A 12332-nucleotide genomic window follows, 5' to 3' on the forward strand; every position below is an offset into this window, starting at 1 on the left:
GCAGATGCTCTACAGGGGTTAAGTCATCCCATTTCTAGTCAATTTTACAGGAGTTTTGGCAAAGAGCTGGCGCATAATCAGAGCTAACTGCAAAGTCAGGACGGCTGGCACCTCCCGAGCAGTGAGGGGCCGGGCAGGGCGTCTCGCTCCAGCTTCCAAGGCCCCCGGCCTTTATGCTCTCCTTCACACGGTGTGCACTCTGGTGGGGACGGAGGAAGACCAGGCTAGGGGCAGGTCACCGTCTTCCATCTTGGTCACCCTCAGACATGTGCCCTCCTGTACACCCAGGAGCACACCTTCCTGAATGGCACTACAGCTGGTAAATACCAGACGTTCTCGATGACAGAGCGTATCACGTGCAGCCCGTGAATCCACACACCTGGACTGTTCGCCTTAACCATCCATTCACCAACTAGTTCTGTCCCTGCGTTAGCCAGGAAGACTGACTTCCCTTGTGGGAGAGGGGACAGGGACCCTGAAAAGCAAGGCAGCCTGGCGAAAAGCGGACTGTCCCACACTGCCTCTAACCTCCTGGTGGCCTCAGCGGGGGTCCCCTGATCTCTCACTTCAGATCCCTGCTATAAACTACAGGATTCCCGAGGTACCGTCTGGTCTGAAAATTCTGATTCTAGCTACCTGACTTTTGTTTTGGAATAATTCTAGAAGATTACTTAGAACTTTAGAAAAACGACAAAGATAGTACAGAAAGTTCCTGTACACCCTTCACCCAGCTTCTCCCGATGTTCACACCTTACGTAACCACGGGACGGCTGCCAAATCTCAAAACCAACCTTGGTGCGCTACCGTGAACTGAACTCAGACTTTCTGGATTTTACCAGTTTTTCCACTCGCATCCCTTGTCTGTTCGGGGATCCGGTCTAGGCTCTGGGACTGCATTCAGTCATCCTGTCTCCTTGGTCTGTGAGAGCTTTCAAGCCTTTGTTTTCATGATCTTGGCCACACTGCAGCTCTTGGTAATGCAGGTTACCTTCTTAGACACGGTAAGACTGACGTCTAAGAGAGCGGAAGCAGTGAAATAAGAACAAAGTAAGGGGCTGCAGACAAAAGTAGACAGTGAACGGTCTGGGCCAAAGGACACGATGGACTGTCTTGCCAGGGCTACTGAGGCATGTGCTCTCCATTCTGCTGGCGAGCTGTTAGCAGACTGAGCACCACCAAGCGTTCCCAGCTCAGGGTGAGCCTTGCCACTCTGAAGCCAATCTCATTTCCAACGTGGGTATCCACACAAACCCGCTAACCAACTTGGAAAACTGAAAGGGCTGGCTTTGCACGTGGGTGTGCCTGAACCTCTGCATCTCGTTCCCGTGGAATCCTGCCGGAGAATGACAAAGCCTCTTGAAGGTTGAAAGACAAAAACAAGGGGGGGCGCCTGGGTGACTCAGTCAGTTGAGTGTCCGACTTCGGCTCAGGTCATGATCCGTGGTTTGTGAGTTCGAGCCCCGCCTCGGGCTGCTTCGGATTCTGTCTCCTCCTCTCTCTGCCCCTCCCATGCTCATGCTCTGTCTCTGTCTCTCAATAGTAAATAAACATTAAGAAAAAGACAAAAACAAGGAATGAAAACTTACCTAATGACTGAATGCAGGGTACTTAGTGCAGCCCGAACAAGCTCCCATTTGCTCCCCAGCGGCCACCAAAAGAAGGGGGTGACCCCTCTGCTGGACAGGGAGTGGCCACTACGCCTGGGGTGGGCTCTTACATCTCTGGACTGAAGGCGCTAGGATTCTGACAGCACCCTTTGGCGACTACCCCATCTGTTCAGACTAACAGATGTGGGGCAAATGGATACCATCAGCAATTAGAAAATAACACCAGCAACAGCATGAAGGGAACTCAGCTTCCTCCCTGGGGAAGCAGCTCTGACTGATGCAGGAGAGTCCTTGTGTGAACCAGCCAGCAGCGGGAGGGGTCTCCTCTTAGGAGTGGCGATGCCAGCCCCACAGAGCGCTCCAGAGTTCACTGAGACTCTTCATTCACAGCCTGAATGAGGGGCTCAATTTTCCCCTCATGTGTTAGACACGGATACATCTCTTAGTGCACATCTGGGAGGGGATCTTCAGGTGTTCTTCCTTGAAGTCATTTTTATATTCAGTGAAGGCTTAGAATCAATGCAAAAAAAGCCAATTCTGATCGATGAGAACTTGATTTTCTTAAAGTAGCTTACTAAAATATATGCATATAAAAACTTACCCATTCACCATCCATGACTGCCTACATACTTGTATAATCACTACTGTGCATGCGGTTTTGCTTTGTTGCTAATAGGGAGATAATTTGGTTTGGTGATAGGAAACAACACAATATTTTGCCAGGAAGATGTTACCCCACCGCTCCATTAGTTGGGATGATGCTGCTGGGAATGAACAACCCTGACTCTGAAGGGAGGGGCATGTAAGAGAAGTCTGCAGCCTTTCTGCGGCGCTGACTGCTACCACGAAACACTATAACCGACCCACGTCTTCAAAAAACAAGGGAGCTTGAACATGGTGGACACAAGGTGAGGAGAAAGTCAGTAAATACAACAAGATTCTATTTTCCTTTTAGGATGAAAAAATGCTTAGCTATTAGACCTAACGCTTTGCTACGAGCTAATGTGACCTGAAGCACTGCTATTTCCATCAAACCAAAGGCCAGAAATCGACTGCCTGCTGGAGCCAGGCAGGACACGAGGATGAAGGGCAGGCCCGATGTAAGACCACGGGAGGTGCTAAGTGTCGGGAGGGCCGACGGCACAGCCTTGCCCACAGGGCAGAGGCTCAGGAGATCTGGTGGACTGCTGTTCCTCGCAGGGGAAGTCAGATACACTGCTACCAGATTTTCTGATTTTTCCAAGAGAAGACAGACAACCGGACTTTTATGCAAAATGTCCCGAGTTTTAAATGATAGCGACTACAATTTGTTGCGTGGGCAACCAAAACATGGCCACGGGTGGAACATGGCCCACAAGCCACCAATATTAAGCAGCAGTGGAAAGGGAACCAGAAGCTGTCTCGCTTCTCTTGTACTCTTTATCCCACGGTCTGTAGAAGGTTTTAATGCTAGTTAGAGGAGACAGGCTTACAGGCTTGAGATTCAATACCACAAGAACATCAGGGGTAATTTATACAGTGATGAGAAAGAAATCAACAATGACCAATTTAACATTAACAGCCTCCTACAATTTCTGGGGCGTCAAAACCCAAGTTTCTTTAATGAAATTAAGTACTAACACCTATATGTTCTTACAGCAACTTAAGGGTTTTCCCCCTGGTTTTCGTATTCATCTTCCCCTATCTTCCCATCTGATCCTCGTGCTGCCCCTCCCCCTCCCCGCACTCGTAACATGGACCTGCTCGAGGCTCTGTGACTAGTCAGCGACAGAGCAAAGGGAGAACGGAAGCTTGCGTGAATGTGAGTAACTGTTTTTACACAGCATGGCTGCCAGGGGAACATTTTTCCTCCTGGGCAATTCAATCCAGTAGTTGTCAACTTTTCTGTGTTTCCATTTGCTCACACGTACAGCACATTACCAACACAAACATGTCCCAAATGCAGTCACTCGTAACCTGGGGCAGAGGGAGCGGCACAGAACGGTGGAGGGTGGCAGGAAATGCGTGTGGAGACAGAACCGCACCCCTACGGAAACTGTCTTCCATCAGACCCCCAACCAGCCTGTTCCCTCCCGGGGGTTAGAAAATACTGGTACAGCCTATGCCCCTGGCTTTTTACCTGACAGGTTAGGAAACAGAGGACAAGCTGGATGGCTGACCTGCTTGAGCACACGGAGGTACGCAGAGGCATAGCCAAGCCTAGAAGTCATCTCTTACACCGAAATATGAAGCCAGGAAGGGACTCTCGCGGCTTCCAGTATTCTCAAGCACGTGGTCCCAGGCTGTGGGATCAGGGGGTTGGTGCTCTGCAGATGTTTAAAGACTTTCCTGGGACGCCAGATGCACAGGTTCTCTTACCTCCCATCCTTCCATCTCCAGGCCTCTCTTCCCATAGATGTCATAGATGGCCCTGGTCTGGGGGTCGCTGAGCACTGCAAATTAAAAATCACACGTTTACAAAGCACGGAATTCACCTTTCAGAGCTGGAAACAACGTCGTCAGGTAAATCCACCTCCTCCCCTTCCTCCCTGTCCAAGCACAATCTCACCGAGAGGCACTCTTCACCCCTGTGCATCTTTCCCCCTAACTGCCTATCTGATCTGGTCCAGGATGTGCTTAAAGGTGGGACACAAATGAGAAATGTCGGATTTTTTGTGTCCGAGCAATTCTTCATTGTGAGGTGCACCTGGTAGGAAGCTGCACTCTCAGGCCACTGGAGAACAGTTATTTTTTAACAAATTTGGTTAAGTTTCTGCCACAGTCTATACAGTAGCTGGGGATGAAAGAGTTAATTTCAGGAGTCGAAGAAACGAAACAGATGAACACAGAGGAAGGGAAGGAAAAATAAGATAAAAACAGAGAGGGAAGCAAATCTTATGAAACTCTCAAAGACAGAGAACAAACTGAGGGTTGCTGGAGGGGAGGTGGGTAGGGGGACGGGCATTAAGAAGGGCACTTGTTGGGATGAACACTGGGTGTCACAGGTAAGTGGTGAATCACTGGGTTCTACTCCTGAAACCATTACTGCACTATATGTTAACTAACTTGGATTTAAATAAAGAAATAAGCAAAAAAAAAAAAAAAAAAAAAAAAATACAGTAAGCAAACAAACTAAAAGAAAGAAAGAAAGAGTTAATTCCAGTTTCTAAAGCTTATTCAGACAGGCTCTGATCGTAAAATCAGATTTTTCTACAATCAGAGCCTGTCTGAATAAGCTTTATATATATTTACTATATATATATTTAATACCCTTCTGCTTTTTTGTAAATCATTTTAAGACCCAAACACCTGTCACCACGGTGGCTGCCACATCACCTAAATAAGTACATCAGAAAAAGATTTTTCAGCGAGGGACAGAGCTACTGGAAGGACATCCGAACGGAATGCAAGTGTCAGGAAAGCCAGTGGTCGCTCCCTTCCTCACCTCCTCTGCCAGTTTCTGTGCAAGACCTTCGAAACTTCTCTCCCTCGAGACTTCCCATGTATTTTTAGGCCTAATTAAAAAAACGATGTAAATGATTGTATCCATATGCAAATCCAACGGGGAAGAAAGAAGTGCTGACCACTGGAAGACGTGGGAGGCAGACTTCTTGGGCTAATCTGTAGGATTTCGTAGGGACTTATCTGTTCACGGCTTTCCCTTGGTCTCCCCATGAGGCTGAGCATGGGGGCGGCTCTGCTGCCACAGCACTTCTTCAAGAACCGTTCGGGTTTTCTGTTAACTCTTCCCTGAATCTCCAGGACAACACAAGCTGGCTACGGGGGTAATTTAGACAATGGTAAAATTCACACAGCCATTCAGACAACAGGATTCGATAAAAGGAACAGGCTTCTTTCTGAGCAGGAGTTAAATCTGCTAAAGACCCAATGCTGACCACAGACGTGGATCGCGCACTGCAGCCCGAGTTTTCCTCATCAGTAAAATCCAATTTTTTGATAAAACCATAAAGTGAAATATGGCATATGCTTTTATGTCTGTAACAAAAAGTCTTTAAAATAGATTAAAAAACATTTTTTTTAATGTTGGGGCACCTGGGTGGCTCAGTCGGTTAAGCGTCCGACTCCGGCTCAGGTCCTGATCTCATGGTTCACGGGTTCCGACCCCGCATTGAGCTCTGTGCTGACAGCTCAAGAGCCTGGAGCCTGCTTTGGGTTCTGTGTCTCCCTCTCTCTCTGCTCCTCCCCCACTCACGCTCTGTCTCTCAAAAATAAATTAAAAAAACCCAAAAGTTAAAAAAATTGCTTAAAAATTTTTTTAATGTTTATTTTTGAGAGAGAGGGAAGGAGGGAGAGAGGGAGATAAAGAGACAGAGCACAAGTGGCAGAGGGGCAGAGAAAGAGAGGGAGACACACGATCTGAAGCAGGCTCCAGGCTCTGAGCTGTTAGCACAGAGCCCAATGGGGGACTTAAACCTACAAACCGTGAGATCATGATCCGAGACTAAGACGGATGCTTAACCGACTGAGCCACCCAGGCACCCAACAACGAGAAGTCTTTATTTCATAAAGAAACACATTATCTAATTTTTGGTCTGTTCAACTAAGGAGCAAATCACCAATCTGTTCCAGAATGAATAACTTATTTTACTTGGCATATATTCTAAGAGTGCATTAATATTTTTAAATTTTTATTTATAAACCTGTGGCAGAATATGCATAACATAAAATTGATTTCAGCCACTTTTAAGTGTATACTTCAGCAGCATTAGGTGCATGCAGTGTCGTGTAACCATCACTGTTATGTTGCTAGAGCTTTTCCACCATCTCCAACAGAAACTGGACCCATCAGTTACTTTAACATTTAAAAAATTTTTTTAATGTTTATTTTTGATTTTATATATATAGAGAGAGAGCGCAAGCAGGGGAGGGGCAGAGAGAGAGAGGGAGACACAGAATCGGAAGTAGGCTCCAGGCTCGGAGCTGTCAGCACAGAGCCCGATGCAGAGCTCGAACTCATGAACCTGAGCTGAAGTTGGACACTTAACTGGCTGAACCACCCAGGCGCCCCGACTTCAATATTTTATACACAGCTACGTCACAAAATTTTCCTTCTGAAGTACCTAAGATGTAAGTATAAAAACCTGAATTACTTGATTCTACTTCCTGTTGGCCTTCCTAACATCATTTTCTTCCTTTTGTTAGAACCTTTCCTTAACCAAATGCTCCGGAGCCAATAAAATGATGTCCAAGTAAAAAAAAACATTCTTGTGAATGTTCTCATAAAAAAAGAGAACAAAGAGGGCCTGTCTGAAGCGATCAGCCTTTTACCTGGAAGAGCTCCCTTTAGAAGAAAGCCAGTGAGCGATTTAGAGCCTGAGTGCTCCCTGCAGCCCGGCCCCCGTCTGCTCTGCTCACACTCTCATGTCCCACTGACCGGACACATTGATTCCAGGGCAAACTACCACTCTTTCAAAGGACCTGTCAGTAAAAAAGCACTAACCTAACCTCCTCTCTCATGCACCTCTAAGGACTCTCTTTCTGTCCTCTACAAATCAAGCCTCTTAAAAATCGAGCAGCTGCTTTTCAGGGCATGTGCGCGAGGCCTAGCCCTCCGCTGACCTTCATAAGCCTGGTGCACAAGGTTAAACAGCCGCTCCGCCTGGGACTTGAGCTCCGGGTCCCGGTGCTTGTCGGGATGGTAAAGCATGCACAGCCGCCGGTAGGCAGCTTTCAGCTCTTCCGAGGAGGCCTACGGAGAGAAAAATCCAGTTAGAGAACAATCAATGCTGCTTGAATATTATCGTGATCAGAATCAGCCTTGAAACGGGAACCTGTCAGCCACTCTCCAATGTGTTTGCTTTCTACATTCTGGACATAATGAAGTTATGCTTTATGGCTTCAATAAGGCTTCTTTTTTCCACAGTTAATAAAGTGATCAATTATGTACATCAACAGCAATTGTGTTTTGCTGGGAAATGCTGCTATCAGATGCGTCTCTATACTGGCTCAATGTGCTCTGAGCTGAAACTAAAAACGTCACAGAGACCCGCTTACTTTCTAACCCAAGTTATTTGAAATAAATCACGCGGAGGCACTCTCAACAGAAAACTGGTTCAGACAGGAAAAAAGCTATCTACCATCAGACAGAAAGGCCATGCATTTATCCAGTTTTCTGACAAAGGAACCTTGATGAAGATTTACCCATAAAAACCACAAATAAAATTGTAAAACCAACACAAGCCTCCGATTCAATCTCTGATTCTAAAAGGGAGCACAGAAAGTGGGCAAAAATGCGTTGCTATCCTATAGAAACAAAAGCCCTCCCCCACAAACCCAGAAGACCTCCCCCCAAGCATTCAGCTCCCCAGTCCTCACATGTCCTCAGTTTGAGGGAAAACATGCACCATGGGAAGAACAGATGATACCAAGTAAGTACAATGGACTGAGTGTATTTTAGCCGCACAGAAGGTGGGGGGGGGAGGGGCAGGGAGGATAAAACCCACACTCTGCTTTGCCTGCCGCACAGCCACCAAGATGTCCTCAGACACAAACTCCCTCAGAGGCCCTAGGAACACCGAGCCACCAACCTGGCCAGCCCCTTGGGTCTATTTTGGGGAAACATTCTGTGTGATTTCATATCAGCCTCCGGGACCGTTTGGGTCTATTCGAGGTGATGCTGAACAGGCAGCTCTATCCAGATGACCGGTCAAGTAAAGAACATTTTGTTTTGGGGAGGCAACCCCCTCACCATTTTGACAATAGAAGCCCACTTCTGGGTTGCCGATGACACACCAGAGGGACCAAAAAACCAGCCATGCGGGCAGAGAACGGGACCAGGTCCCTGGTGAGAATGCCAGGGCTGACAGTGCACTAGGAACAGGCCTCAGAACACGTGTCCCCAAGGAGAACCAGTACAGGGACTGATCAAGGGATCAAGGTTACAAGGGAAAACGTTTGACCACATTTTTCTAGAATTTCCACAACTTTTCATTACCTTCCAGTTCCAGGACTAATGAGTTTTTTCACTAAGGAAAAAAGGAAAAACTTTACTGTACTTTAGTAATAACTTTTCGGCATGAAATTTATTTTTATTTTTTTAAGTTTATTTAGAGAAAGAGCATGAAGCGGGGAAGGGGAAGAGAGAGAGAGGGAGAGAGAGAAGGAGAGAGAGAATCCCAAGCAGGCTCTGCGCTGTCACGAACCGTGAGATCGTGACTTGAGCAGAAATCAAGAGTCAGATGCTTAACCGACTGAGCCACCCAGAGGCTCCAGGCACAAAATTTAAACACTTTATGCAAAACTAAGTTCTTCAGATGTTAGAAAACCAGCAACGTTGGGCAGGTTCCCTAGAGGTTTTAAACAAGGAGTTCTGAAGCACTCCAAAAGAAAGACACTCCATGTGACTGGTAAGATGTCAGTCACACGTGCCCGAGAGGAGAGGCCATGGGGAGGCCTGGTGCCCGTCGGTGCCATCAGGACGATGCCTTCACCTCCGGGCCCTCGGCTTCTTTGTCTGGGCGGGGAGGTGGCTGGCTGGCTGACCTCTACAAGCCCTACTAGCTCTGACTTCACATGATCTGTTATCCGGAAAAGAAACACCTACTATACCCGAGACACTCCGCCTGTCCTTTAAACCAGACACAGACCATTGCTGCTTGTTTGGACAGAGGCTCATTTGCACACAATTTTACATCAGCAGCTTCTTGGAAGGGGGTCAAAGACTTGGCTGACCGAGCAGCCCCTTGCCAGGCAGATGTCTGCCCTGTTCCAGCACCAGTCTTCCGCCCTCCCTTTGGGGCAGCCCCTGAGCGTTACACTGTCGAACAACTTGTAGCCGGCTGCCTTCCTTCCTTCTCTCCACCGGCCTCCGAGGTCAGTGGTGAAGAACACGGGCTGGGGGCAAATGAGCTTTCGGACCCTTAGCTCGTTCATCTGCAAAGTCTCAGGGATGGGGAGACAACAAGGGGAGAGCAGACCCTACGGTGCTTGCTTACAAAGGGTGGCTCTTGTAAAACCTTTTCCTCGTTTTCTCAACTTGAAACCGCGGACTGCGGGACCTCCCTCCTCAAAGTTACTGTGAGGAGTAAATGAAGTAGGACCTGTAGAGCACTCAACAATGCTGTGTATTCCGAAGGGGTCCGGGTCCTTGGCTGTCCTGTCACAAGTGAAGCTCGACATTCCCGTGGCATCACGCACACTGAGACCGGAACAGGACACGGGGTACTGGCACAGGGTAACAGGAGTGCTCATCCAGGAAGCAGTTCATTTCTGAAAATTCACTTAGGACACGTGCCCTTTGCTAGATGGGCACTCCGTTTCAGTAAGAACCATGAGACCCCATAGCAGAGATGTGCCTCAACAGTCCCGACTCTGCAGCTCTTTCTTCTTTCTCCTACCACAGGCTTCTTTCCTGGCCGACATCAAGCATGCGACGCATTTCTTGCCACATTTACCAATATGCCACCTGTACCAAACCTCACTGTTTTAAGCAAATAAGTAATGGTTAACTAAATAAAATAGATCTTCTCCAGGTAGGTTTACTTATGTAATGATGTAAAAGGGGCTTGTTCCTTCCAAGACAGCAACTACAGATTATTTTCTTTCTGCAAATTGTAAGTGTTCTTTCCAGTATCTCATAAAAGTTACAGGCGCATGATTAGACAGATCTGGCTGACTCTAGCTTAGACTGCTGTTTCCTGGTTGTTAAACTAGATGACAAGGGGGCAGAATATCTAATCCGCAAGACCTTCTGTAATCATATTAATAAATGGCTTAATGTGTTATTGATTAAGTAATAGAAACGAGGAGTTTCATTTTTAATAAATATCATGTTCAATAAAAGGTTAGATTGGGCCTTTCATCATATCTGAATAGCTAAGGTCACTGGTTCAATATTTCACAAATGATAAACTCTTTATCATAAAAATACTGGTATCATTTCAAAATCTGCTATCATTTAAAAATGAAACCTACAGTTGCACACTTGTTTCTAAAATCCTATATAAAGTAAGGAGATGTACTGTGCCTTAAGTCTGAAAAGTTCCAGCATGTCAATCATCTGGTTATATTTCTAATTAAAGTAAATTTATTATAAATCCAGCCTTAGTGATCATAACATTCACAGTGGAAAGGTCCTTTGTGACCTGACTGTAGAGTTTAGTGGTCTGTTGAAATGGTTGGATTCATCGATGCTATACAAGACAAAAATGAAATTCCTGCGGTAAGGCACAAAACTAAAAGGCATACAGATTACAAGGGAGAAGGTTAAACTTTCTGCATTTGCAGATATCACCTATGTGGGAAATCATAAAGCACCTACAAAAAGGCTGCTAAGTGACATTAGTGAGGTCACGGGATATGGGGTCAATATGCAAATATCAATTTTTTCCTACATTACTAAAAACTAAAATTTAAAAAGACAATGCACTTAGAGTACCATCACAAACATGAACTGCTTAGGGATGGACGGGACGAGTGCGTGCAGGACGTGTCCATGGGCAGCCACAACACAACTCTGACAGTGAAAACAATGGAGGGACAAACCATTTTTGTGCATCGGAAGAGTCAACATTATTAAGATGCCACATTCTCCCAAAGCATGCTACAGATACCACGCAACCCAAAACCCCACCGGGCCTTTTTCTGTAGAAACAGACAAGCCAATTCTAAAATTCATGTGGAAAAACAAAGGCTATGGAACAAAAAGGTATGTTACTTTCCTAGTTGTTTTATCAGCCAGAATAGCTGAAAAACAACTGGCGGACTTATGTGGCCGGATTTTAAGATTTAGTACAAGGCTGTGGGAATCGAGACAGTGTGGTACAGGGGAAAGAACCAATGTAAAAGTCAACGGCACGGTAGTGAGCCCACAAAGCGACCCCTACATACATATGGCCACGTGATCTCCGACAAAGAGGTCAAGATGGTTCAAGGGGGAAAAGATAGTCTCTAATACATGATGCTGAAAGAGGGGAACATCCACATACAGAAAGGAGAACCTGGACCCTTATCTTGCATCAGACAAGAGGTCACGCAAAGACCTCCGGATAAACAAAAGCGGATACACAGAAGCCAAGGGAGTTCATTACCACTAAACCTGTCCTGCAAGCGAGCTCCAGGGAGTCCTGTGGAGTGAAATGAAAGACTGCAACTCAAAGCCATATGAGGAAATATAGGTCTCAGTAAAGGTTAAAGACAAGTGCAAGTATAAAAGCTAGTGTTAACCGCAAAAACAGATCCTAACTCCACATTTTGTTTTCTTAATAATTTAAGTGACTAACACATTAAAAAAGCCTGTCAGACCAAAAGGTAGTCCTTTGTAACTTTGGCTTGTAACTTCACATTTTGTTTCTACATCATGTAAGAGGCTAATGCATTAGGGAAAACAGTTATCAGGTTATTTTTTGGAGACGCAACAGATAAAGATGTAATTCTATGACCTCGATCACTGAAAGGCATGGGAAAGAGTTTTTGTATGTTATAGAAGTTAAGCTGGTATAAATTCAATTAGAGTAGTAGGAAGTTAAACGTAGTTTAACACACTAAACCACAAAGAAAACAGAATACATGTGAAAAATGAGGAAGGAATTAAAACGTTTCACTATTAAAAAATGGCTAAACACAAAAGACCCTAATTTGGAAATTAAAGGACAAAAAAAGATACAGGGCGTAGAAAGGAAATAGCAAAACAGCAGAAATAAGGCCCGCCTTATCAATAATTACTTTAAACTCAACGGGTTGAATTCTCCAATCAAAAGAGATTAGCAGGATGAATTAAAAAAACAA

At 45.8% G+C, this 12332-nt stretch overlaps 1 protein-coding gene across 2 annotated transcripts in view; it reads right to left on the reverse strand.

Moving 5' to 3' along the window:
• DNAJC11 (DnaJ heat shock protein family (Hsp40) member C11) overlaps positions 1–12332 on the reverse strand; it is a 71381-nt gene that overhangs the window by 38913 nt on the left and 20136 nt on the right. The window contains exons 2-3 of one of the 2 annotated variants that reach the window (XM_043573680.1): positions 7167–7296; positions 3966–4039 (exon numbers count right to left, since the gene is read on the reverse strand). In XM_043573680.1, the coding sequence (XP_043429615.1) occupies positions 3966–4039; positions 7167–7296 (204 nt within the window). Of the gene's footprint in view, positions 1–3965; positions 4040–5031; positions 5145–7166; positions 7297–12332 lie in introns of those variants that run through there. The other variant, XM_043573681.1, reaches the window with a different exon arrangement.

Source organism: Prionailurus bengalensis, chromosome C1 (assembly GCF_016509475.1).
Source record: "Prionailurus bengalensis isolate Pbe53 chromosome C1, Fcat_Pben_1.1_paternal_pri, whole genome shotgun sequence".
Lineage (NCBI taxonomy): Eukaryota > Metazoa > Chordata > Mammalia > Carnivora > Felidae > Prionailurus > Prionailurus bengalensis.